The sequence below is a fragment of the Moschus berezovskii genome, chromosome 27 (assembly GCF_049115385.1).
Source record: "Moschus berezovskii isolate FMDL1 chromosome 27, NW_MosBer_1.0, whole genome shotgun sequence".
Classification (NCBI taxonomy): domain Eukaryota; kingdom Metazoa; phylum Chordata; class Mammalia; order Artiodactyla; family Moschidae; genus Moschus; species Moschus berezovskii.
Window position 1 is genome coordinate 25131749 of NC_142486.1, and position 27323 is coordinate 25159071.

General features: G+C 42.5%; 1 protein-coding gene and 1 pseudogene across 4 annotated transcripts; one reads left to right on the forward strand and one right to left on the reverse strand.

Annotated features, from left to right (window-relative positions):
* Positions 1 to 3169: 3169 nt before the first annotated feature.
* On the forward strand, positions 3170 to 26348 carry GDE1 (glycerophosphodiester phosphodiesterase 1). 4 transcript variants are annotated; one of them, XM_088832883.1, is made up of 7 exons: positions 3170 to 3581; positions 3795 to 3879; positions 17212 to 17387; positions 18886 to 18991; positions 21832 to 21924; positions 24295 to 24506; positions 25732 to 26348. In XM_088832883.1, the coding sequence occupies exons 1-7, from the start codon at positions 3319 to 3321 to the stop codon at positions 25877 to 25879; spliced, it is 1083 nt and encodes a 360-aa protein (XP_088689009.1). In that variant the 5' UTR covers positions 3170 to 3318; the 3' UTR covers positions 25880 to 26348. The 4 variants fall into 4 exon arrangements, with proteins under 4 accessions (XP_088689009.1, XP_055265551.1, XP_088689007.1 ...); XM_055409576.2 differs by lacking the exon at positions 3795 to 3879 and having other exon boundaries at positions 3170 to 3579; XM_088832882.1 differs by lacking the exon at positions 3795 to 3879 and having other exon boundaries at positions 3440 to 3579; positions 17216 to 17387.
* LOC129545416 (coronin-2A pseudogene) lies at positions 8596 to 10218 on the reverse strand (annotated as a pseudogene).
* Positions 26349 to 27323: the final 975 nt, after the last annotated feature.

Consider the following 27323-nt stretch of genomic DNA (forward strand, 5'->3'; position numbering starts at 1 on the left):
ATATTGCCAGTTTTCTGTCAACTTAAAAAAAAAAAAATACCGTTAGAGTTGTAGGTTAAGTTTTATTGGGGACAAAAATGAGGCCTATTACACAGGAGACAGCAATTCAGATAGTTCTGAGAAACTGCCCCCAGAGAGGCAGGGAGAGAGGTCAGTATTACATACGATTTTAGCGAAAAGGGCGGAGAAGGCAATGGCAACCCACTCCAGTACTCTTGCCTGGAAAATCCCATGGACGGAGGAGCCTGGTAGGCTGCAGTCCATGGGGTCACTACCAGTCGGGCACAACTAAGCGACTTCACTTTCACTTTGCTGCACTGGAGAAGGAAATGGCAACCCATTCCAGTGTTCTTGCCTAGGGAATCCCAGGGACGGGGGAGCCTGGTGGGCTGCCATCTACGGGGTGGCACAGAGTCGAACACGACTGAAGTGACAGCAGCAGCAGCAGCGAAAAGGGATATGTGAAGTCAAGAACACGTTTTGCCAGAGGCTTCCAGCTGGCCACGAGGAGCTGATGTCACCATTAATGATTTTAGTGCTTTTCTAGATAGGAGGAGCTGTAAGAATTGGGCTCATAAAATCTGAAAATACCGGGTTTTTCCTGGAGCACAGAGTGCCTCATTCCTGAGCTCCACCCTGAGCAACACACCCTTCAGGATGTTTTGAAGGTCAGTGGCTGTAGTCGCTAATAATTCAATCCTTATAGAGGCAAATGGCAACTGCCAATTTTTGTTGGCATTTTCAAACTACGATTTAGCAGCTAGCCCCTTTCCTAAATTGACCTTACCGTCTGCCTCTCTTACCCTCTTTCCCATGCCAATTTTCTCATGTATAAAATGAGAGGTTTATCACAAAAGTAGTTGTAAGGAATACTTGAGATAATTCTTGCAGTTCCTTGTACAGAAGCCCCATCATTAGACCTTAGTAGGAGGAGAAGTAAGGTTAGGAGGAGTAGCAGTAGAAATTTCATGGCATAAAACTGGGCAGCATGATGTTAGTCCTGACTCTGCCATTATCAGCTCATTTCATTTCACTTCTCCTGGCCACAGTTTCCTCGTCTATCAAATGAGGGCATTATTGAAATCCCTTCCAGCTTTACAATCTGATTTTTGTTGTTGTTCAGTCCTTGAATCATGCCCAACTCTTTGCAGCCCCATGAACTGCAGCACACCAGGATCCTCTGTCCTTCACCATCTCCCAGAGTTTGCTCAAACTCATGTTCATTGAATTGGTGAGGCATATCTAACCATCTCATCTTCTGCTGCCCCCTTCTCCTTTGGCCTAGTTTTTCCCAGCATCAGAGACTTTTCCAATGAGTCGGCTCTTCACATCAGGTGGCCAAAAATTGGAGTTTCAGCTTCAGCATCAGTCCTTCCAATGAATATTCAGGGTTGATTTCTTTTGGGATTGACTGGTTTGATCTCCTTGCTGTCAAAGACATTCAAGAGTCTTTGCCAGCACCACAGTTTGAAAGCATCAAGTCTTCAGTGCTCAACCTTCTTTGTGAGAAGGAACTCTCACTTCTGTACACGACTATGGAAAAACCATAGCTTTGACTATTCAGACCTTGGTTGGCAAAGTGATGCCTCTGCTTTTTAATATACTATCGAGGTTTGTCATAGTTTTCCTTCCAAGGAGCAAGAGTCTTTTAATTTCATGGCTGCAGTCACAATCTGCAGTGATCTTGGAGCCCATGAGAACAAAAATCTGCCGCCGTTTCTACTCTTTCTCCATTTGACTTCAAGTAATGGGACCAGATGCCGTGATCTTAGTTTTTTGAATGTTGAGTTTTAAGCCAACTTTTTCACTCTCCACTTTTAGTCTCTTAAGAGGCTCTTTAGTTCTTCTTCACTTTCTGCCATTAGAGTGGTATCATCTGCATATCTAAGGTATTTGATGTTTCTCCTGGTAATCTTGATTCCAGCTTGTGATTCATCCAGCCTGGCATTTTGCATGATATACTTTACATATAAGTTAAATAAGGGTGACAATATAAAGCCTTGATGTACTCCTTTCCCAATTTGGAACCAGTCTGAGTCCTATTTCCAGTTTTAACTGTTGCTTTTTGTCCTGCATACAGGTTTCTCAAGGGACAGGTAAGATTTTCTGGTATTCCCACCTCTTTAAGAATTTTCCACAGCTTGTTGAGATCCATACAGTCAAAGGCTTTAGCATAGTCTATGAAGCAGAAGTACATGGTTTTCTGGAATTGCCTTGCTTTCTCTATGATCCAACAGATGTTGACATTTGCTCTCTGGTTCCTCTGCCTTTTCTAAGCCCAGTTTGTATATCTGGAAGTTCTCAGTTCACATACTGCTGAAGCCTAGCTTGTAGGATTTTGAGCATAAGAAATGAGTGCAACTTTACAGTAGTTTGCTTTGCTATGTTCTTTTATTCCCTTTGAATCTGAAACATACTTCTAAAGTCGACTGAGTTCAGTCTCCAGAGAAAATACGCAACTGAAGCTGTTGTGAGAATAAATAATACATAAAACACTTTCAGGAATGGAACCTGTAACATGGTTATGTGCTCTATAAATGTTAGCTGTACACTCTAACACTATTATTTTCCCCCACGAGAAAGTAAGCACCATGAGAGCAAGGACCCTGTCGGTCCTGTTCACTTGCTGTTGCCCTGAGCATCTGGACTGGTGTTTGCATAAAGTGAAGTGAAAGCCACTCGGTCGTGTCTGGCTCTTTGCGACCCCATGGACTATGCAGTCCATGGAATTCTCCAAGGCCAGAGTGGGTAGCCTTTGCCTTCTCCAGGGGATCTTCCCAACTCAGGGATGGAATCCTGGTCTCCCGCATTGCAGGCGGATTCTTTACCAGCTGAGTGACAATGGAAGCCCCGGTGTTTGCATACCTTAAACTAATAAATAGCCGAAGCGTCGAGCCCCTTCAAAGGAACCCTGGGCAGGTCTCTTGATGGCAAAATGGAGTCATTAAGATCTTTTCTAGTCTTACGACCTTAAGACTGCTCTTATATCCCTCCCCTTCTTTCTAGTGTTTGAAAGCCTTGATAAAAGTCAGGACTGCAGATTAACCCACAGCCACTTTGGAATGCCGGCTGGGAGCCTGAGCCCGCCTCCGTTGCCTTGGCAGCGGCTCCGCCCCGCGGGCTGGAGATCCTCGGCCCTGATTGGCTGGGCCTCGGTCTCCTTCTCCGGAAGTAGGCCGCCGCCATTGTGCGGCGCTGGTCCACTCAAAGGGTGCTGGCCGCAGCCGGCGTTTTGGGCTGTCGTCCTAGCTTCTCGGTCTCCTGTCCTGGGAGCCCGGCGGGTCCGGGCCTCCCATCCGTGCCGGTGCGGGCGCCGGCATGTGGCTGTGGGAGGAACAGGGGGGCCTCATGGGCCCCTTCTCCTTCCTGCTGGTGGTGCTGCTGCTGCTGACGCGCAGTCCCTTCAATGCCTGCCTCTTCACTGGCAGCCTCTACCTCCTGTTGCGCCTCTTCAGCTTTGAGCCGGTGCCCTCCCGCAGGGCTATGCAGGTGCTCAAGCCGCGGGACCGCGTTTCCGCTATTGCCCACCGCGGAGGCAGCCACGACGCTCCCGAGAACACGCTGGCGGCCATTCGGCAGGTGAGTCCCCCACGCCTCCCGCCCCTGCTCCCTTCCTGGGAGCTTGGACTTTTGCCTGCCTTTCCGAAGGTTCCCCAGCCTTTTCATGATGGCCCCATTCGTCCACAAAGAATACGTTCAAGTGGCCATCAATCCGTCTGAATGCCGGAAAATCTCCGGACTTCCAGGTGTTTATGGAACACTGCAAATACTTGTGTATTTGCTATATGCCGGCGACTGAGGATAGTCATGAACCAGACAGAAGGGGTCCCCGCTTTCACAGAGCGTGGCGTTGGAGTAGGGGAGACAGGCCTTAAACAAGTAAGTACATAAATAAGGTACTTTTAAGAGAGCAGTGAAGAAATAGGCTAACGCAATAAGGAATGATTAGAGGGAGAAGTCATGCTACTGTAGACAGAAATCCTGTTCGAAAGTGACCTTTGAACTGAAACCGTAATTATTAAGAGCCACCCATGAATCTGGGGGAAAAGTGCTCCAGGAAATGTAAACAGCAAGTGCAAAGGTACTGAGGTGGGAATGATGTTGGGATCCTTAGGTAACAGAATAGTATATGGCCTGACTTCAAGGGGCTAAACAAAGGCGGGTGTGTGAATGAAGCAGGAAGTCTGGCCTGGTTAAGGAGAGTCTTGGTCAGTGGTTGGCTTACATATTCTTTAAAATAAAATAAAGACATATTCTTTTATTCGGGGGCTGTCTTTATTCGTCCTCCAAAGTATCCAGGTCATCTCCTTATCAGGATCCCTGTGGTCAGACAACCCCGGCAGCAGGACATCTGATGATTTCTGCTTCCCCTTTTCATAAGACTCTCTTGGCAGTCTCCAGACTTCATCATAATGGTAGCTTACTTAGTAAGAGAGCTTTGCAGTTATCTAGGCACTACTGCATCTGTGAAAATATATCTGATCCTCTCATTTCTCTGAAACATTTTAACATTGAGTCTGTAGGTAAACTGGCTCAAACACACACAGCTCTTTCTTGAATTCAGCCTTTGATTCTGTTAGCTCAGCTTCTCTGTACACCGGTGCCAAGTCAAATCTCAGAGACAGAGTTTTGGGTGAAGTAGAAAAAGATAGCTTTATTGCTTTGCCAGGGAAAGGGAGCCACAGTGGGCCAATGCCCTCAAAACCATGTGTCCCCACTTTGGGAAGATAGTGAGAAGTTTTATAGTAATTGTTTAAAGAGGGCATGATCAGCCCGTGGACATTCTTCTGATGGGTTGGTGGTGAGGTAAGTGGGAGTCAACATCTTGGACCTTCAGGTCCAACTGGTCCGGGGTCTACATGCTTCTGGGCAGCGTACAGTCGTTAATCATAAATTCTCCCACCTGGAGGGGGTTTCAGTACCTGTAAAATAGCTCAAAGATATTGCTGTGTTATCTGTTGATAGGGAAACAGGACCTTGCCCCAAGACTGCTCTTAGCTGTTTCTCCCCGGTCTCACATCCACTCCCTTCCCTGATTAACAACTGCTTGAATCTGCTCTTTGGAACTCAGGGAAGGTCATGGAGGCTGACTGAAAGCTGTTTCCTATAATACAAGAAGTGAGGGGACACAGATAAGTCTTTGTGCCCACGAGCTCCGCTGGGCCCTGCGCGGTATCACATTCTGATTCCAAGCCCCAGTGCTCTCAGTTGTAGATTAGAATATTCATGTTCCAGGATGTTGAATTTGGACTGATCTTTCTTTGTCCAGCTAGGGGACAGACAGTTTTGTATGGTGAGCGAGTTACTAAAGTGCTCTGTGTCCCAGTAAGAGTCACGGGTAGGATGTAGCAAGCATAGCATACCTCGCCTCACTCTGATCCTAGCTCTGACCTTAGTTTCCTAATGTGTTGTGATTCAGTAAAGTAGTCTACATAAAGTGCTCAGCCCAAGATAAGATTTCCACGAATTTAGCTCTTTGGACCAAGAATCTAAACACAGAGTAAAGGTAAAAAGTTTTAAATCTGAAGAAGGAAGGGGGTCAGAAGGCAGTTTTAATTTAGTGAAGGGCACCTGACTGTTTATAAACCAAGTTATGTGTTTTATGCTTCTTTCTCTCTAGTTTTTTGTGACAGAAGGGAGACCGAGTAGCTTTTCTAGCATTCTGCTTAAAAATAAGTCTTAAAACATAAAGAACAAAGTAAAACAATAAAAAAATATATATAATTAAAAAAAAAACATGAACAGACTTTTGGGCACAGTGGGAGAAGGAGAAGGTGGATGATTTGGGAAAATAGCATTGAAACACATACATTGCCATACGTGAAATAGAGAGCCAGTGGGAGGTTGATGTATGATGCAGGGAACCCAAAGCCAGAGCTCTAACAACCTGTAGGGATGAGGTGGGGAGTGAGGCGGGAGGGGACACATGTATACCTGTGGCCAATTCATGCTGACGTATGGCAAAAACCATCACAGTATTGTAAAGTAATTCTCCAGTTGAAATAGATTTTAAAAACAAGTCTAAAGATAGTGAAGAATGTATTTCTTATTCTAAACAAACTGAAAGATTGGATGAAGTGACATAACTACACAGGAGATAAAATCGTCATGAAAAGGAATAATTACTAGAGAAAAAAGCATTAATTGTTACTGGCTTTCATTTCAACTTACCTTTATGTAAATTGCCTTAAAGTATGTTGTTGTTCAGTCGCCAAGTCTTAGCTGACTCTTCGCAACTCCATGGACTGCAGCACACCAGGCTTCCCTGTCCCTCACCATCTCCTGGAGTTTGCCCAAGTTTATGTCCATGCCTTAGAGTATAACTCAGTATTAGTTGAGCACAGAAGGTATTCTTAAGTATTTACCAATGGATGTCGTGGTTTGGCCAGGAACATGTCAACTAAATATAAACCATGTTAAATGTGGAACTATGTGTATGCAAAATACACACACATGGATCGAGTGTCATATCCTGTTGTGTTGCAAGGGAATTATACCTAAATTCCATCCATACCTTATGTGTTTAGGTTGAGCATGTCTTTATGTAATTATGAGTAAATAACACTGTTCCAAGCTGATTCCTGGTTTTAAGAGGAAATGAGATGTCATTTAGCTTGAGGTCATTGTCAGTGAACTGTCTAGCCACGACAGAATTTAGCTGCTGAAGACAGCTAATACAGACTGCAGAAGACGTCCCTCTTGACTTCAAAAGAAGTATGTAGTTTGTTCCCTTCAGAGTTTGTTTTTTGTCCTGTTCTTCCTCCATGTGCTTGTTTGCAGCTCATAATTTATATTAAACATTCCATTTTGTAAAAATTCAGGGAAGACATTTTGACAGTGGTAGAATTTGTGGTAGGTTGTAGAATAGCTGCTGCTAAGTCACTTCAGTCGTGTCCGACTCTGTGTGACCCCATAGACGGCAGCCTACCAGGCTCCGCCGTCCCTAGGATTCTCCAGGCAAGAACACTGGAGTGGGTTGCCATTTCCTTCTCCAATAGCTAGAGAAGGAGAAACTTGAGAGAGGTGAAATGAATGCATTCCAGAAAGATTCACAATTACAACCAGTGACTGAAGCATGAAATTAAACCTGCAGTTCAGTCTCCACAGAGGGACCAGAGTGCAGCTTTAAAAGTATAATTCAGATTAAATCCTGCCAATTTTGAAAACCCTCCAGTTGTTTTTCTATTGCACTTAGGTAAAATCTAAACAACTTTCTATTTTGGACCTTTCTCAAAGCCCCTACTCTCTCTGTTTAAACTGCCTTGGGTGTTTATTAATGCATATTCATATTAAAGGTTATTAATATTTATCCCAGCAATCTTGATTCCAGCTTGTGCTTCTACCAGCCCAGCGTTTCTCATGATGTACTCTGCATGTAAGTTAAATAAGCAGGGTGACAATATACAGCCTTGATGTACTCCTTTTCCTATTTGGAACCAGTTTGTTGTTTCATGTCCAGTTCTAACTGTTGCTTTCTGACCTGCATACAAATTTCTCAGGAGGCAGGTAAGGTGGTCTGGTATTCCCGTCTCTTTAAGAATTTTCCAGTTTGTTGTGATCCACACAGTCAAAGGCTTGAGTGTAGTAAGTGAAGCAGAAGTAGATGTTTTTTTGGAATTCCCTTGCTTTTTCTATGACCCAGCGGATGTTGGCAACTTGGCCTCTGGTTCCTCTGCATTTTCTAAATCCAGAGTTGCTGCTGCTGCTAAGTCGCTTCAGTCACGTCCGACTCTGTGCGACCCCATAGACAGCAGCCCACCAGGCTCCGCCATCCCTGGGATTCTCCAGGCAAGAACACTGGAGTGGGTTGCCATTTCCTTCTCCAATGTGTGAAAGTGAAAAGTGAAAGTGAAGTCGCTCAGTCTTGTCCGATTAGTAGCGACCTCACGGACTGCAGCCCACCAGGCTCCTCTGTCCATGGGATTTTCTAGGCAAGAGTATTGGAGTGGCTTGCCATTGCCTTCTCCGAAATCCAGAGTATATATCTGGAAATTCTCTGTTCACATACTGCTGAAATCTAGCTTGAAGGATTTTGAGCATAATTTAGCTAGCATGTGAAATGAGTGCAATTGTAGGGTAATTTGAACATTCTTTGGCATTGCCTTTCTTTGAAATTGGATTGAAAACTGACCTTTTCCAGTCCTGTGGCCACTACTGGGTTTTCCAAATTTGCTGACATATTGAGTGCAGCACTTTAATAGCATCATCTTAGGATTTTTTATTTATTTATTTGCTTTGCAAACTTCTTATTTTTAGTAGCAGAATTATGTATTCCATAGAAGCCAATATTACAAAACAGCCCTCCTGGCTTAACCTTCCCATCCCCACCTTGCTATGAACCACAGCTTGAAAACCAGAGGCGGCTTCACCTCCTAGGTCCTTCCAGCTCCAACTTTCTATAGTATTGTTTTCCCCTTCAGGAGTTATCGTGGACTGTTCAAAACAGGTAAACCAAAGGCAAGGTACCATCTAAAAAGAGTTTTCGTCACCATTGTTTCAAGAAGGCAAATGGAAAATTGGCAGCAGGTCCCACTGGAATCTTTCAGTGACCAAGAGTTTCATTTCTAGTAAAAAATACAGAAATAGCGGGTGTTCTCAGAGGACCTGTGGTTTGGTTCTGGACCTCCCCATGGAGCCGACTGGTATCCCTGAGGGTGAGGATGTCAGAGGACTGCTCAGAGCCTCTGAGCTCATCCACAAGTTTCTGATCTCCAGTTCCAACTGTTTGGCCTGGACTTTGTCCTGTGTTACCAGCTTCCAGAGCCTTTGGATCTCGTCTTAAAGCCGGTAGAATACCTGCAGCAGCTCGTTCTCTGTCTTTGGTGGGGGGCATTCGAAGATGTCAAAGCTGTCTGTGAGGCAGATTTTCTTCTCCAGTCTGTGTTCTGCCGCCCACCTTGGCGCCTTCTCCTCTAGCAGGGAGACGGGCCTCCGACCATCCTCTGCAACCAGCCTTTCTGTCTCGTTGAAGAGGCGAGGTGGGGGCCGTGGGGACAGAGAGGGATCTCTCTGAGGGCAGAGGCTGCGGGCTCAGCAGCTCGGCACCAGGCCTAAGGGACATCAGGACAGGCTCTATTGGGTTGTCAGAGAGGGCTGGGCACTGGCCGTGGATGGGTAGTTGTCCTCTTGGTAGGATTCTGACCACCAGGGTACAATCATGGATCCGGGCTTGATAAGGCTTTTGGTTGTGATCAGCTTGTAGAAACGGAAGATCTTACAGGAGGACACGTTGAGACCTCTCTTTGGCACAATGCTGACCCCTTCTGTGGGTTATAGGAGCAGTATTCCATCGGGTAGTTCAGGCGAGGTTTGTTGGCACTGATCTCATAGTAGCAGATGTTCCTGTCTCCTTTCCCCACCCATGTAGAGTATGTTGGTGTCCGCATCATTGAAGGGAAACAGCCCGCCCGGGTAGCCATCGAGGTCCACCTCTGTGACAGGCACAGAGAGGTCGTCCTGGTCCCACAGGGCCATCTGCCAGTTGTTCCATCAGGATGTGCCTGTGGACAGCAGCTACTTCAGCTTGCCCAGAAACAGCACTTTGTTGGCCCGGTGCCCTTTATAGTTGGCTTCCTGGAGGATGGCCCCTGCTTGGCGGTCCAGAACCCGAATCTTGTGGTCTTTATAGGCAGTGGCCAGCAGGCTGCCATTAGTGTTGAAGGACATGGAGAGGATCACGTCTTGGTGACAGTTAATTGTCTTCATGGGGCTCATGATTACAGATTTCTTTGAATCCAGTTTCCAGACCATCACCTCGTAGTCATAGCCGGAGCCGAAGAGGATGTTGGCAGCCGTGGGGTGCCACTCCATCAGGCCCTCTCTGCCGGTGTGGCCCACCAGCTCCTTCCTGAAAGCTGTGAGGTTCTTGGTCAGCAGCTGCTTGGGGATGCCCCAGATTTTAATTGTGGCATCTTCAGAACAGGAGGTGATCTCAAAATCATTGAAAGGGTTCCATCTGACATCTGTGACATTCCCTCTGTGCCCGCAGACCTTCGGGTAGTGGGGATCCAACTTTCCCATCCGGTGCAAGGGAATGACGAGGAAGGCACCCCCACCAGTACATTCAGTCACGACTGCAATAAAGTTGGGGTTCACAGCATAAAAATGATTGTCTGGGACGCTGTGGGTGATGGGCACAGAGTCGTAGCAGTTCTGGCTGGCTGGTTGGCCAAAGATGTGGCAGAACTTGGAGCTCCAGTACTGGAGGTGCTATGACATCTTAAAGTCGCTCCAGTGCCTCGCAGCTGCCACTCCCTTCTTTTAGGATTTCACATAGCTCTGCTGGAATCCCATCACCTCCACTAGCTTTATTGGCAGCAGTGCTCCCTCAGGCCCATTTGACTTCATCCTCCAGGATGTCTGGCTCTGGGTGAGTGACCACACCATCGTGGTTATCTGGGTCATTATGATCTTTTTTGTACAGTTCTGTGTATTCTTTCCATTTCTTCTTGATCTCTTCTGCTTCTATTAGGTCTTTACTGTTTCTGTCCTTTATTGTGCCCATCTTTGGATGAAATATTCCTTTGATTTTTCCAGTTTTCTTGAAGAAATCTCTGTTCTTTGCCCTTCTGTTGTTTTCCTGTATTTCTTTGCATTGTTCATGGAAAAATGCCTTTTTGTCTCTCCTTGCTATTCTCTGGAACTCTGCATTAAGTTGGGTGTACCTTTCCTCGTCATACCCACTAGGACACGTATAAGCAAAAAGACAAGAAGTATTGACAAGATTATGGAGAAATTGGAACCTTCATACACTGATGATGGGAAACTAGTCTGGCAGTTCCTCAAAAGGTTAAGTATAGAATTAGCATATGAACCAGTGGTTCCACTCCTAGGTATATATTCAAAAGAATTGAAAACATGCACCATGTAAAAATGTGCATCATACGAGAATGTTCATTTTAAAAAAATATTCAAAGCATTATTCATAATAGCAAAAAAATGGAAACAACGGAAATGTCCATCAGCTGATGAAAGAGTGAGTAAAATGTGCTATATCCACACAATGGGATATTGTTTCACAGGGAAAGGAGTGAAGTCCTCATACACATATAACATGAATGAACCTTGAAAACAGTGTGCTAAGTATAAGAACCTATCACAGAAGATTGCATATTGTATAATTCTATTTTTAGCAAATGTCTAGAATAGGCAAAGTCACAGAAAGGGAAGTAGATTAGTAGTTTCCGGGGACTGGGAGGGTTGGAGAGGGAAGTAGGGCCTGACTGCTAATGGGTATGGGTTTTTTTTTTAGAGGGTGTGATGAAGAAGTTCGGAAATTCATTGTGGTGATGGTTGCACAATTGCAAATATGCTTTAAAAAATTGAATTGTATACTTTAAATGGATTAATTTTATGGTATGTGAATAGTATCTCAAAAGCCATATGAATATGATGACTTTGGAACTTCCCTGGCAGTCCAGTGGTTAAGACTTCAGGCTTCCAACACAGGAGGTTGGGGAGCTAAGATCCCACAAGCTGCACAGCATGGTCAATAAATAGATACAAATATTAAAAGCCATTTAATAAATGGCCTTATTAAAGCAGATACTTTAAAGTCAGTTTTGTCGAAGTATAATTTACGTACAATCGATGCTTTTGAACTGTGGTGTTGGAGAAGACTCTTGAGAGTCCCTTATACTGCAAGGAGATCCAACCAGTCCATTCTAAAGGAGATCAATCCTGGATGTTCATTGGAGGGACTGATGCTAAAGCTGAAACTCCAATACTTTGGCCACCTCATGAGACGAGTTGACTCACTGGAAAAGACTCTGATGCTGGGAAAGGTTGGGGGCGGGAGGAGAAGGGGACGACGGAGAATGAGATGGCTGGATGGCATCACCGACTCTGTGGACATGAGTTTGAGTGTACTCCGGGAGTTGGTGATGGACAGGGAGGCCTGGCGTGCTGTGATTCATGGGGTCGCGGAGAGTCGGACACGACTGAGCGACTGAACTGAACTGAACTGAACTGAAAGGTATATTTCGGTATACACTCTGATGAGTTTTGACAAACATATACCTGGGTAGCCACCACTTCAAGTCATTTCTGTCAGCCTAGAATGTTCATGTGTGTTCTCTTTGGAGTCAGCCTCTACTCCTGCCTCTGCCCTAAGGCAGTCGTTGATCTGATTTCTATTACTATACTATGCTATACTATTCTATTACTAATTGTTATTGCTAAAATATAAGAATTTGTATTATATGGTTATTTATCAATTACTATACTACACTGTACTATTCTCTCACCATTGTTATTTTTTGTGTGGTTGCCAAATAAAAATGCCCGTAATGAATTGTGAAGAAAGCTGATCGCCGAAGAATCGATGCTTTTGAACTGTGGTGTTGGAGAAGACTCTTGAGAGTCCCTTATACTGCAAGGAGATCCAACCAGTCCATTCTAAAGGAGATCAATCCTGGGTGTTCATTGGAGGGACTGATGCTAAAGCTGAAACTGCAATACTTTGGCCACCTCATGCGACGAGTTGACTCACTGGAAAAGACTCTGATGCTGGGAAAGGTTGGGGGTGGGAGGAGAAGGGGACGACGGAGAATGAGATGGCTGGATGGCATCACCGACTCTGTGGACATGAGTTTGAGTGTACTCCGGGAGTTGGTGATGGACAGGGAGGCCTGGCGTGCTGTGATTCATGGGGTCGCGGAGAGTCGGACACGACTGAGCGACTGAACTGAACTGAATGAATAAAATTATAATTGAACCTAATTACTAGCCTCAAAGGACGAGGTTAACATTTGTGTTACAGTGAGAGAGATGCACTGTGAATACTGGAAATGTGATCTTGTTTTATGTTATAAAATATATAACCAGAGTTGATTTACCAGTGCATAATTAATATCTTTAACTTAGAAAAGGTACACTTTTACTATTATAAAAAGATGTACCTTTAATTAGTGTAGATGTAAGCATTACATCTTAAATAATGACTTTATCGCTGAGGCATAAGTGTTTTTCTAGTCATAATAGCTTATATTGAGTGCTGTCTCTGAGCCAGGCACCAGGCATGGTTATTTACATGCGTTATTTCTAAATTCTCACAACAACTCTTAAGATCCTTAGAAAAGCATCATCATAAAAATGATGAAACAGGCCAGAGTAATATAAGTAATTAGATGACATAGCCAGTTAGTGTTGGGATTGGAATTTTTAGAGTGGGAAATCTTAGTAAAATATATGTGAAAATCAACCTTTGAAGCCTCAAAAAAAAAAAATACAGTTATTTATCTTTATAAGTGAGGTTAAGAAAGGATTTAAGTAAAATAGACAAATCTCCACCTATAAAGGACATAATAAATTTGACTGTATTACAACTATAGTCATTAAAAATAGCATAATAACAATAGCTAATGTTTACTGAATGTCTACCCATGCACTACTGCAGTGTCATATATTTTTACTGATACTTGAGTGTGTAGTAAATATATGAAGACCTATAAGGGATTGATATGGAAATAATGCACATCCACTTGGCAGTTACCTTTGGAGAAGAAGAGGGTAGGGATTTGGCTGTATCTAGCTGTATCTGTAGTGTGATATAGTAAGGTCATGTGGTTAAGAGTGTAGCCTCAGGACTTCGCTGGTAGTCAAGTGGTTAAGACTCCACGCTCCCAATTCAAGGGGCTCAGGTTCGATCCTTGGTCAGGAAACTAGATCCCACATGCCTCACAGCTAAGAGTTAACATTGCCACAGTGAGGATGAAGATTCCACGTGCCACACCTAAGACCTGGTGGAGTCAAATAAGTAAATAAATATTTTTTTAAAAGAAAGAAAGTGCAGCCTCTACCACATCCTTGTTTGTGTAACCCAGAGCAAATTTCTTAATCTTTGTCAGTTTTCCTCATCTGAAAATGAGCCTATTAATCAGTTCAGTCGCTTAGTCATGTTCGACTCTTTGTGACCCCACGGATTGTAGCATGCCAGGCTTCCTTGTCCATCAGCAATTCCCAGAGCTTGCCCAAACTCACGTCCACCAAGTCGGTGATGCTGTCCAACCATCTCATCCTCTGTTGTCCCCTTCTCCTCCTGCCTTCAATCTTTCCCAGCATCAGAGTCTTTTCCAGTGAGTCAGTTCTTTGCTTCAGGTGGCTAAAGTATTGGAGTTTCAGCTTCAGCGTCAATCCTTCCAGTGAATATTCAGGGTTGATTTCCTTTAGGATTGACTGGTTGGATCTCCTTGCAGTCCAAGGGACTCTCAAGAGTCTTCTCCAACACCACAGTTCAAAAACATCACTTCTTCAGCGCTTAGCTTTCTTTATGGTCCAACTTTCATATCCATACATGACCACTGGAAAAACCATAGCTTTGACTATGCAGACCTTTGTCAGCATAGTAATGTCTCTGCTTTTTAATATGCTGTCTAGGTTTGTCGTATCTTTTCTTCCAAGGAGCAAGCATCTTTTATGGCTGCAGTCACCATCTGCAGTGATTTTGAAGCCCAAGAAAATAAAGTCTGTCACTGTTTCCACTGTTTCCCCATCTATTTGCCATGAAGTGATGGGACCGGATGCCATGATTTTAGTTTCTTGAATGTTGAGTTTTAAGCCAGCTTTTTCACTCTCCTCTTTCACTTTCATCAAGAGGCTCTTTAGTTCCTCTTCAGTTAACACCATAAGGGTGGTGTCATCTGTGTATCTGAGGTTATTGATATTTCTCCCAGCAACCTTGATTCCTGTTTGTGCTTCATCCAACCCAGCACTGCATATGATATACTCTGTGTATAAGTTAAATAACATATTAATAGTACCTCCTAAAGGGTTTGATGATCAAATGAGTTAATACATTTAAAGCAGTTAGAATAGTGACTGAAAATAATACATATTATTGTTTTTTAGGGCAGCAAGAGGTTGAAGCAAATATGGCAAAATGTTAATATCCATTAAGTCTTTTTGCCTAATTAAAAAAATTGTTTCATGTTTTTGCAAAATTACAAAAGTTTATTTTAACTTTAAGGTCTTTATCATACTGAACATTTCACATCTTCATTGTCTCAAAGAAGCCAAGGAAGCAAATGTTGGACCGTGTGTCTCAGAGGAGCGTGGCCCTTCAACCTTTATGTTCATGTTCTATTTTTAGATAAATCCTTCTGTGCCTTACTGGGCTCACCAACTTATTGGCCAACAGCCAGTGCTGCTCACATTAACAAATGTAGTGTCTCCTAGAAGCAGGCTTGGTGTTTCTGCTCTAGAGGATGGAGTTAACCAACAAAAACCTGACTCATCCAGTTTATGCCAAAGTATTGCAGTAGCCAACTAATCAATAAACACAGAGGAATCATCAGAGAGTCTATACCATAGAGTGTGGGTAAACAGTGAAATTTGACTAAATATTCCCAAAGAAAGGCAATGCCAAAGAATGCTCAAACTACCGCACAGTTGCACTCATCTCACACGCTAGTAAAGTCATGCTCAAAATTCTCCAAGCCAGGCTTCAGCAGTGTGTAAACCGTGAACTCCCAGATGTTCAAGCAGGTTTTAGAAAAGGCAGAGGCACCAGAGATCAAATTGCCAACATCCGCTGGATCATGGAGAAAGCAAGAGAGTTTCAGAAAAACATCTATTTCTGCTTCATTGACTATGCCAAAGCCTTTGACTGTGTGGCTCACAATAAACTGTGGAACATTCTGAAAGAGATGGGAATCCCAGACCACCTGACCTGCCTCTTGAGAAACCTGTATGCAGGTCAGGAAGCAACAGTTAGAACTGGACATGGAACAACAGACTGGTTCCAAATAGGAAAAGGTGTACGTCAAGGTTGTATATTGTCACCTTGCTTATTTAACTTATATGCAGAGTACATCATGAGGAACGCTGGGCTGGAAGAAGCACAAGCTGGAATCAAGATTGCTGGGAGAAATATCAATAACCTCAGATATGCAGATGACACCACCCTTATGGCAGAAAGTGAAGAGGAACTCAAAAGCCTCTTGATGAAAGTGAAAGAGGAGAGTGAAAAGGTTGGCTTGAAGCTCAACATTCAGAAAACAAAGATCATGGCATCTGGTCCCATCACTTCATGGGAAATAGATGGAAAAACAGTGGAAACAGTGTCAGACTTTATTTTTTTGGGCTCCAAAATCACTGCAGATGCTGATTGCAGCCATGAAATTAAAAGACGCTTGCTCCTTGGAAGGAAAGTTATGACCAACCTAGATAGCATATTAAAAAGCAGAGACATTACTTTGCCAACCAAGGTCCGTCTAGTCAAGGCAATGGTTTTTCCCGTGGTCATGTATGGATGTGAGAGTTGGACTGTGAAGAAAGCTGATCGCAGAAGAATCGATGCTTTTGAACTGTGGTGTTGGAGAAGACTCTTGAGAGTCCCTTATACTGCAAGGAGATCCAACCAGTCCATTCTAAAGGAGATCAATCCTGGATGTTCATTGGAGGGACTGATGCTAAAGCTGAAACTGCAATACTTTGGCCACCTCATGCGACGAGTTGACTCACTGGAAAAGACTGATGCTAGGAAAGGTTGGGGGCGGGAGGAGAAGGGGACGACGGAGAATGAGATGGCTGGATGGCATCACCGACTCTGTGGACATGAGTTTGAGTGTACTCCGGGAGTTGGTGATGGACAGGGAGGCCTGGCGTGCTGTGATTCATGGGGTCGCAGAGAGTCGGACACGACTGAGCGACTGAACTGAACTGAACTGAAGCCATTAATGACCCATATAGTTAAAGCAACCAGAGAAAGCAAATTCCAAAAGTCTCCCCATTTGCCAGTCTGAGTATGAGAAAAGTGGGGAAGTCAAAGTTTTTATGGAATTACTTACATTGACGTTTTTAACCTTGTGCTGTGCCATACTAAGTCATTTAGTCATGTCCGACTCGAATGTATGACCCTATGGACTGTAGCCCACCAGGCTCCTTTGTCCTTGAGAGCCTTCAGGCAACAATACTGGAGTGGGTTGCCATACCCTCCTACAGGGGATCTTCCTGACCAAGACAACTTGTCTTTTAAGTCTCCTGCCTCGGCAGGCGGGTTCTTTACCACTAGCACCACCTAACCTTATTTGTATTGGAGTAAGGTTAACATCCATGAAAAAAAAGGTTGGGTTGCTGTTTGGTATAGGAAGGGAATAGAATCAGTAAAAGAAACAGTCTGCTTAGCCAGCCATGATGGTCATCTTGAGTGCTTAGATTGCAAAATGACATCTGTGGCCACTTGACAGTAAAATCGTCGGTGTTTTTGTTAAGGCAGCTAAGAATGGAGCAGCAGGCGTGGAACTGGACCTTGAGTTTACTTCTGACGGGATTCCTGTCTTAATGCACGATAGCACAGTAGACAGGACGACGGATGGCACCGGTCGATTGTGTGATTTGACATTTGAACAAATTAGGAAGCTTAATCCTGCAGCAAATCACAGATTAAGGTAAGTGGTGTATTGTCGCCTAAACATATCTTTCAGCTTGTGTTGGAGATCACGTAAAGACACTGGTACCTTCTAATTCTGCTCCAGGAGAGTTGTTTTGTTATGTTTTGTTTTCTACTACATACAGGTTTCCCAAGTAACCAGCACGTGCCAGGAACAACAGAAATAAGATGTTTTTCATCTTTTCCCACTGAGGCCAAATTTGATTCAGAATTGTTCTCAAGACAATAACATGGCAATTACTTTGTACTGTCATAAATTTGTATATGTGTGTGTGTGTGTGTGTGTGTGTATATCAGAGCTAGCTCTGTAAGATGTTCCAGAAGAAAAGTGTTCTATGATCAAATAAGATCAAACACTGTATACTTTAGATGTTTTCTTTAGGGATACATCTGTCAGTGTATCCCTGTCAATCAATTCTTACCTTTAATTTAGTGTTTCTCAAACGTCTATGACCACAGAACCCACTCCCATCCCACCATTAACAGCTATATAAAAACCTTGTAATTTTTAAACCTTGGAATTTGTATACTGGATAATGTACTTTGTAATGTGACTATTTAAATCCCTCTCCTCTTGTCTTTGTAATGCGGAAAAATGTGTTCTTACTGTAATTCATGTTATATCAGTTCTCTGGTCAATTTATTTGACCCAGTGATTAAGTTATAGTCCTCCCCACAAGATGCCTTGGACTTTCTTTTCCTTGGCACTGAAAGAGTCAGCCTAAGGAAGTCATACTTTAAAGAGGAGACTGATAACGTTTGAAAGTTCTGAGTCAGGGCTGCTGAAATCGCTGTCTACTATTACAGTTGCTTCATTGCCCTGCCAAAGGGGAGGGAAAGGCTGGTTTCCACGTTACAGTGATGTGGCTGTTAAGATGTAAAGTTCAAAGTCAACACCTAAAGCAAAAACGCTGAGATAAGTTATCTTTGTCTTTTTCAAAACCAAGATCTCAACGCTGGAATAATGTGGTTGAATTAGCATACGTTAAATCGTGTAGACTGAAATTTCATTATGTGAGAAAAGCTGGTTTCTTGTGTGTTGGGCACTTAACTTTTCTTTTAAAAAAATTTATGTATGAGAAAATTATTTTTTAAAGTTGCACTTAAATGTACAACAATACAGTTAACAGATGTATATGTATTGCTAGGAATTTCTCCTGCATAAGACTCTATTGGGGAAGTCACAATCTTAAAATTAAGTCTCTGAGTTCTCCAAAGATGACATATACTCTGCCCTTTAAAGTACTAATTACAAATCCAGTGGATGCCTGAAAAGTAAATGATTTTTATTGTTGCTGATCTTTGGCCTAGAATATCTTTAATTTGGTTTAAGAAGATATAGTAAATTGTCCTTGGACTTTGGGATGGTTGGAGAAAGGAAGTTGGTGAAAACACTCTTCCTTTGGTTGGGAGACATTTGTCAGATGTCTGTTTCGTTTAATTTTTATCTTTTCTTTTTTTCCTGCATTGTACTATTCCTTTTCCCTTTCTTGTAGGAATGATTTCCCTAATGAAAAGATCCCTACCCTAAGAGAAGCCGTTGCAGAGTGCCTAAACCATAACCTCACAATCTTCTTTGATGTCAAGGGCCATGCATATAAGGTACAGTTTATTCCATAGGCTTCTCTTTTGAAAATACCTCTTTATTTGCTAGTCTGTTTCAAAATTAATTGTATATTTTCTTATTTATATTTTCTTCTTAAATTATTTTTACAAATTATATTTGTGTAATGGAAGTTTACAAAGCAAAAATCCACATCTTCAGGGAAGCAGTAAAGTATGGAATCTTTTAACCTTTTAAACTTTGATGGAATTGTTTAATTCCTCATATTCAACAACTAGCATGAAATGGAAGAGTCAGGTTTCTCTTTCTTGGATTAAAACATTCACAAAAGATATTAAATAACAGTAAAGAGGCACTCTTGAATAGACCACTCTAGTAACCTCATAAAAAAGACTTCAGAAGTTGAACATGAGACTGGTTGGATCTGGCTAAGAGTCTTAGATAGAGAGCTGTGGACTGAATTTAAAGAAAGCTCCTGTATTTAAAGCTTCTGATAGCTAAGAGGATATTTATCTTCGACAGAGATTTGCCGCTTTTGTGTGATTTCTGTCCCTTATGTGTAGTTTTTTTTTTTTTTAATTGGCTGTACTGTGTCTTCCTTACTGTGTACGGGCTTTCTCTAGTTGCAGTGAGCAGGGGCTGCTCTTCATTGCGGTACTCGGACTTCTCATTGCAGTAGCTTCTCTTGTTGAAAAACACAGGTTCTAGGTGCACAGGCTTAGTTGCTCAGTAGCTTGTGGGATCTTCCTGGACCAGGGAAGATGGTGGACTGTGTCCCCTGCGTTGACAGGCGGTCTTAACCTCTGGACCACCAGGGAAGTCCTCCTTACATACAGTTTTTTTATTCTATGACTTGAATAGTTATACTTTCATTTACTCTAATTTTTTTAAATATGGTATTACATTTCAAATAAGATTTTGCATAACTTTTAGAACATATACTTTTATACATAAAAACACATTATTGCAGTGGAAATCAATGGGAAATATGGTTCATATTATGTTTGTTCTCTTAACTTTTCAAGTACAAATAACATTTTTCTGCATTTATACAACTGGGGTATTTTCCCCCAGTGATAATTATGATCAGTTATGACCAGCTAGGGGCTGCGCAGGTGGCTCAGTGGTAAAGAATCCACCTGCCAAAGCAGGAGACACAGGTTTGATCACTGGGTCAGGAAGATCCCCTGGAGAAGGAAATGGCAACCTACTCCATTATCCTTGCCTGTGAAATCGTGGAGAGTTCTAATGATCCCAGCTTTTATTAAAAATAAAGAATGTTGAAAAAATTTTTTATTTAAAATTGAAAATAATTGTTAAAACCTGAAATATGAACCTCTAACTTAAGTACAATAACCCCCATTTTTGAAGAAAGAGGAGAAGGGTGCTCTGGCTGATTTATTATTCTGGAAAATTGATGGTTCTCTCGATCTAGGGTTTTCAGTCAGTCTGCATCAGAATCGCAGGAATACATACTGAAAATACAGATTCCTAGGCCACCCCACTCAGAGACTGAATCCTAAAAATGGCTCAGGTTGTGGGCGCAAGGAGCACGTATTTTTAATGGGCACCTTAGATTTTATTGATGATATGGCCCACGTTTGGGAACCCTGATAGGCCCTACGTTTCACCCACAGTGTACTGGCCTTCTTGCTTATTTTCTTAGACTAAGGAAGGGTGAGGGAGGAGAAGAAATTTTGTTTTTTAATCCAGGGCTATTTGAGCTTTCTGGCTGGGTGTTCATAGATGGTTTCGGCAGCTTTGGATAGAACATAGTGATCTCATTCACCAAGACGGGAATATAAAGAAGCAGGTGTCAGCAAATTGGAGATATGCAGTACAGGAGCGAGATCGCAGGCATTGGAGATCATGACTAAACTGTCACTGACTACAGCGTAATGTTAACCTTGGTCAGGTTCAGTTTCCTTGTGGGCAGAGACGTGAGGTCATCATGAGAATTAGATAAAGAATCTAGATGACACATCCCACACAGTGCCTGTTGGTTGAAAATGACTTCAACTCTCCAGCGCATACTTTGTGATATTAGTGAAGGGAAGCATGACATGAATAATTTCTTTCTTATTTTTTGTATTGCATTTCATTGCTTATATTTGGTTATAGGTTAAATGTGATTTTCTGAAAATTAGGGGTATTTCAAGAATTATGATATAACAATATTACAGTCCACTTAACATCTGGACACCTCTGTTGTTAGCTGCTACTGTTGTTCGATGGCCAGATCTCTTAATTCAGTAAAGGTTACACAGTGCCAGTATTTTAATTGTGTCATTTCTTTTCATTTAGTAGCTGGACTGCTACAAAAAGAAACTTCTGCTTGTCCTGGGAAGAGTTGGGAGACTTCCAGCTCTCCCCAGCTTCTCCCTGTCCCATTGCTTCTCCCTCCATGTTGGTGATGGGTGACATTTCCTCTCTCTCTGGACTGAGAAAATCTATCCTTTCTAGTTCCCAGACTGGTTGACTCCTGCTTCAGCTAGGAAAGGCAGAGAGTGATAGAGTTGCAGGAATAAAAGGACTTTTCCTAGTGGCTAAACTGGGATATAAGGAAAAGACTTTTAAATTTTTGCTTGCAGCCTCCACTGGCCTGTAGTCAGCCATATTTTTCCAAAGTATGACAGAAGGAGGTGAGCCTCTCACCAGAATAGTAAAGCAGCAGTACCCCAGCTGATTACTTATCTGCTGGTATGAATTTAAAATGCATCCTAGTGGATGATGCAACCTACCAATACTTCTTTAAACATCCCCATATATTAGTAAACTTCTGATGTAGTTAATAGAGTTATACATAATAATACAGTAGTTACTGGCTGGGACTGCATTTTAATAGATGTTTAAATACATGAATCTCTCTGTTTTACAGGCTACTGATGCTCTAAAAAAAGTATATATGGAATTTCCTAAACTATACAATAATAGTATTGTCTGCTCTTTCTTGCCAGAAGTTATCTATAAGGTAAAATTCTGGGGTTTTGTTGTATTTAATATTATGTTAGTTGGTGGTGATAATAGCAGTGGACTAAATAAGCATAAGACAGATGCCTGTTAAACTGAACTGAATCAATTAAAGAGACCCCACTTTTAAATTAACAAAAATTTGGGAAGGGGAGGGTACTTGGACTCCGTTTTAATGTACCTTAATTCCTTTTAGCTTCTCCTTTTATGTTTATAACTCATTCAGATTACTTTGGTAAGCATTCTCAGAACAGAAAGAATTATATATCTCTGCATCTTACTAAGTAACAGCAGAATAGACCTTTTTAAAAAATAAGTCTTACTTAGATAATTTAAAATATGCCTTAATTTGAAATATGTAGATGGTAGAGCGAGCCCTCCTTTAACAATAATCCTTGTTTCATCCATAATCCCATTTATTCCCAGTGTTATTTGGAAGCAGATTCCAGACATTTCATCCATAAAAATTGCATTAAATATCTTTAAAAAACATAATCACAATATAATTATCCCATCTAAAACCATTAAAAGGAAGTCCTTAAGATCATCAAATATCCAATGTATAAATTGTCATTTGTCTCACAAATATCATATTTTTTGTTCTTTGGTTTTTTTTTTTTTACAGATTATTCATTTGCATCAGGACCCAAATAAGAACTTCATATTAGAATTTAAATCTTAAAACCTGTAAATTTTGTCCCTCCCTCCCCCCGTGATATATTTATTGAAGAAACCAGACTGTTTTGTAGAGTTTATTTACCAAAGTCTGGATTTTGCTAATTATGCCATGATACAATTGAACACATCGTCTCCTCTATATATTTCCTATAAGTTGGTAATGACAGCTATAAATCAGATTAGGTTTAATTATTCTTGGCAAGGTAATTTCTTAAGTGAGGGTCTTTTTCCATCAGGAGGTACATAATGTCTTACTGACTTGTTTTGTCAGCAGCTGCTGTTGATGCCAGTGGCCAGGTCTGGCAATTTACCAGCAGTTGTAAAATATCAATATTTTAAGTCTGTCATATATTCTTCATGTATTAGCTAGATTAGGGGCTGCCCTGTTAGCTCAGCTAGTAAAGAATCTGCCTGCAGTGCAGGAGACCCCGGTTCGATTCCTGTGTCAGGAAGATCCCCTGGAGAATGGATAGACTACCCACCTCAGTATTCATGGGCTTCCCTGGTGGCGCCTGCAATGCAGAAGATCTGGGTTCAATCCCTGGATTGTGAAGATCCCCTGGAGGAGGGCATGGCAACCCACTTCAGTATTCTTGCCTGGAGAATCCCCATGGACAGAGGAACCTGGCGGGCTACATACAGTCCATAGGGTTGCAAAGAGTCAGACACGGCTGAGCAACTAATTTAAGCACATTAGCTAGATAGAATTCTTCTGTAGAAGGGAACTCTCATCTGTGATTTAGCTACTCAGTAGCAAATAAATGCTTAATTTTGCCCTTTGTTCACCAGTTTCCAAAACAATGAGTTGGTTCCTCAACAATGGCCAACATAGCATGTATTTAAAATTTTACAGTAAGGGTGGAGCCTACTGGGATATAAAGTGTCATTGAGATGAATAGTGTAATGGGGCTTTCAGACATTTGAATCAGCGTTTCCCAAACTTCCTTAACCACAGACCTTTAAAATGTGTGATACGTGTTCCAGAGCAGCATAGAGCACAGACTGAAAGAATTCCGTCCACCTCCCCCATCTCTCCATTGCTTTGTTTTCATCCCCGCCCCCACTTCTCTCAGCCCGTTTCCCCACCCCCACAGACGCTAAAGCGTCTGCCTGCAATGCGGGAGACCCGGGTTCGATCCCTGGGTTGGGAAGATCCCCTGGTACTCTTGCCTGGAAAAGTCCATGGACTGAGGAGCCTGGTGGGCTACAGTCCATGGGGTCGCAAAGAGTCGGACACGACTGAGCGACTTCACTTTCACACTTTTTTTTAGCCGTTTTCTGTAAAAAGGATCAAAAGCTAACCAGCCCATCTTGAAATGGTCGTGGTTTCATCCTAATTGCATTCTAATTATCTCTAGTCATAATTTAAATCCATATCCAATTAAAAGTTATTCTTTGTGACATTGTTAAAATTTGACCCTGAAATTATAATGTTCTCATTTTAAAGATAGGATTGCAATTCTTTTAGGATTGTGGATGAAGTGTTCTTGTTTACACTGTATATTTACATCTGTACATCTAACACGTTATTTTCTCAAAGGATGTATGATAGAGTGTTTAGCAGACATGGGGGCAGCGTACCACCCATGACCTCCTTGTTCAGAATGAGTACATTGGCTGAATCTAAAGAGCAAATGAGAGGGATTCGAGTTAAGGTGTGATTATGGCTTTCTTTCCCCAAATTTCTTTTCAGATGAGACAAACAGATCAGAATGTAGTAACAGCTTTAATTCATAGACCTTGGAGCCTCAGCCACACAGGAGATGGGAAACCACGCTTTGATGCTTTCTGGAAACAGTCCATGTTTGTGGCATTGGACATTTTGCTCGATTGGAGTATGCATAATATCTTGTGGTACCTGTGTGGAGTTTCAGCTTTCCTCGCACAAAAGGATTTTATATCCCCGTAAGTTGGAAGATTTTATCTTTCCTGAATGTTCTTCTTGGAAAACGAGGATTAACAGTGGACACCTGCATTGGTTCCCACCCACAGAGCCGGCCATGCCTTTATTAATTTGGAATGCCATTAGCTGCTTAGGTGGGAAGAGTTCAGGCCTATTTCACTGTATCCAAAAGATACTGATCAATTATTCTTGTTTTTTAGTGCATTTTAAAGAAATAGTGTCAAACTATGACAACAGAAACAGAGAAATTGTATTTCCTTGTGATTGGCTCCCTTTAAAAACCAGCACAGGATCCAGGGAAGATGTCTTGTGGGGCGCCTGCCTCATCTCTCGTAGCTTTCCTGCAGGTTCCACTCCATTGCTTCTGAGAAACTTTCCATTCCCCAAAGTGTTAGCGTTCTCTGAATCTGTTTTGGCAATTTTATGGCTGTGTATTTCAGGTGGTTATAGTTTTTAAGTTTTATATTATTTCAGGCATGCATGCATTCAGTTCAGTAGATATTTGGTGTATGCCTATGGTATTACAAGGTTCTGTATTAAGAAGCTGATGATGGCCGTGGTGAAAAAAAGGAAGCCATGGCCTGCCCTCGTGGAGTTTATAGTCAAGAGGAAGAGAGAGATGCTAATCAAAAAGCGATCCAATAAATATTAAATTACAGCTAAGATAAATGCTATATAGGAGAGAAAAGTGCATGTATACTGTCTAATTTCTCCTAGTAAAGGAGTCGGGGAAAACATCCCGACGGAAGTAACAGCTAAACAGCTAAGCTAAGATCTGAAGGGAATTGAGGAGGGTAGGGGCCGAGATCCAAGTCAGGGGGGAAAACACGTGCCAAAGTGTGGTGGCAGGAAAGAGCCTGTTTCTTGCAAGGAATTGCACGAAAAATCAGTTCACACACAGAAAAGAATACAGCACAGAAAAGAAAGAGGGAATGTGGTGTAAGATGAGGCCAAAGAAACAGGTGGGGCTAGGCCACTGCTTACAGCCTCCAGTAGGGGCACGTGGCAGCAAGGGATTGTTTTTAGGAGGTGGCTGAAGTGCTTAAAGCTGCAGCAGTGTCGGGGAGGCGCTCATGCTGGGCTTGGAACAGTCTGGCTACAGTGCAGAGGCCGGTTAAGAGGCTCCTCCTGGGTGCTATTAGTCCTCAATGAATATACTTAGAGACCATTAGAGATTTCTGGGACAGTTGGCATTATTCTAACGGTTGATTTTTCCTCTTTCTCCAGGGACTACGTGAAGAAGTGGTCAGCTAAAGGCATTCAGGTTGTTGCTTGGACTGTTAATACTTTTGATGAAAAAAGTTACTATGAATCTCATCTTGGTTCCAGCTATATCACTGACAGCATGTTGGAAGACTGCACACCTGAATTCTAGACTCCCCCCGCCCGCCCCTGGGAGGAAACACAGTTATAGAAACTGTCTGTGGGCCTCACGCCGGGACATCAATAAGCCAAGCCCTTGGGGGATTGGGTGGCTCACATCAGTAGTCGTAACTGGGTTTTCACCTGAACCAGAGCAAAGCCCAGCGTAGCCACAGTGCTCCATGGAATGCCTGAGTTCAAATTGATGCTCTTCAAAGTCGGGGTCTGCAAAAAGGCACAACACTCCTGCCCTGACTTAGAGGAGGCACACTTCAAGACCCAGTGAAGATAAGCACAGATTGTATTGTGCAATTTGGGGGTGCAGATGCAAATGCATGGGAAATGCATGATCACTCGGAGTAGACATTTTAAAACTTGACACACTTATGTAATTTACTTATTGAAGATGTTTGTATCTAGCTACATTATCAATGTACTGTAGACATCAAACTTGTGACATACTAATAAAATCATTAAAAGGAGCACTAAGGGAAAACCGTGTACCAAGCATCATATCCTGACCTGGAAAATTTAGGGGAGCTGCTGTTGTCAGTCCAGTGACCAGGGCTGCTGATGAGACATTGTTGTTCGGTTGCTAGGTTGTATCTAACTCTTACAACCCCATGGGCTGTAGTCTGCTAGGCTCCTCTATCCATGGGATTCTGCAGGCAAGAATCCTGGCGTGGGTTGCCATTTCCTTCTCTAGGAAGTCTTCCAAACCCAGGAATCGAACCCAGGTCTCCTGCATTGCAGGCAGATTCTTTACTGCCTGAACTACAAGGGAAGCCAAATGATAGGGAAGAAAATGGTAGGGACGTCTTGCCACCAGTCTGAGGGATTGTTGATGGTATCTAGAAATAAGAGCTTCAAACCACTAGGGGGCAGAGTTGTACCCTTTCAAGCTACTCTACAACAGTTGTTCAGACAGAACTGGAAGAAACTTCAGGAACATCTAGGCTTAGCCTCCTTTTACAGATGAGAAAAGTAAAATCTATGGAAGGGAAGGGTCCCAGAAATGACAGCTGGTGACATAGAGCCTGATCTCATGATAAAATTTCTTGTTTACTATTAGTAATTTTAGTGGTTTAATGTGCATTATTTTGATTAGCCTTCACAAAAATCTTGAGATATTAACCTCTTTTTACTGATAAGGAAATTGAGGCACTGTGCAGTTTAAAAACAGGCATTTACCCAGGATCTCACATTCTTTGGTGTAACTGCTGTTCAAATCCAGGTCAGTCAGTTCAGAGAACCACTTACTCTGTCTACCTTTATAACATAGAGCCCTTGATTCCCAGGCCTGCACTTTCCCAGGTGAGCTCCCAGGTGTCACACTGTGAACTTAAGTAGCAATATTTAAAATGAAGTTGAATAAAAATTGCAAAATTCTCTCTCCTCTACCTCCCTCCCTCCTCCACCCCACCCCCCGTTCAGCTCCATCAGCCTTGATCACAGGC

Coding starts and splice junctions, on each gene's coding strand:
- GDE1 (XM_088832883.1), top strand. CDS start 3,319: ATGTGGCTGTGGGAGGAACAGGGGGGCCTCATGGGCCCCTTCTCCTTC. Junction 3,582..3,794: donor CTGGCGGCCATTCGGCAGGT/GAGTCCCCCACG, acceptor TATATGCCGGCG/ACTGAGGATAGTCATGAACC. Junction 3,880..17,211: donor GGGAGACAGGCCTTAAACAA/GTAAGTACATAA, acceptor GTTTTTGTTAAG/GCAGCTAAGAATGGAGCAGC.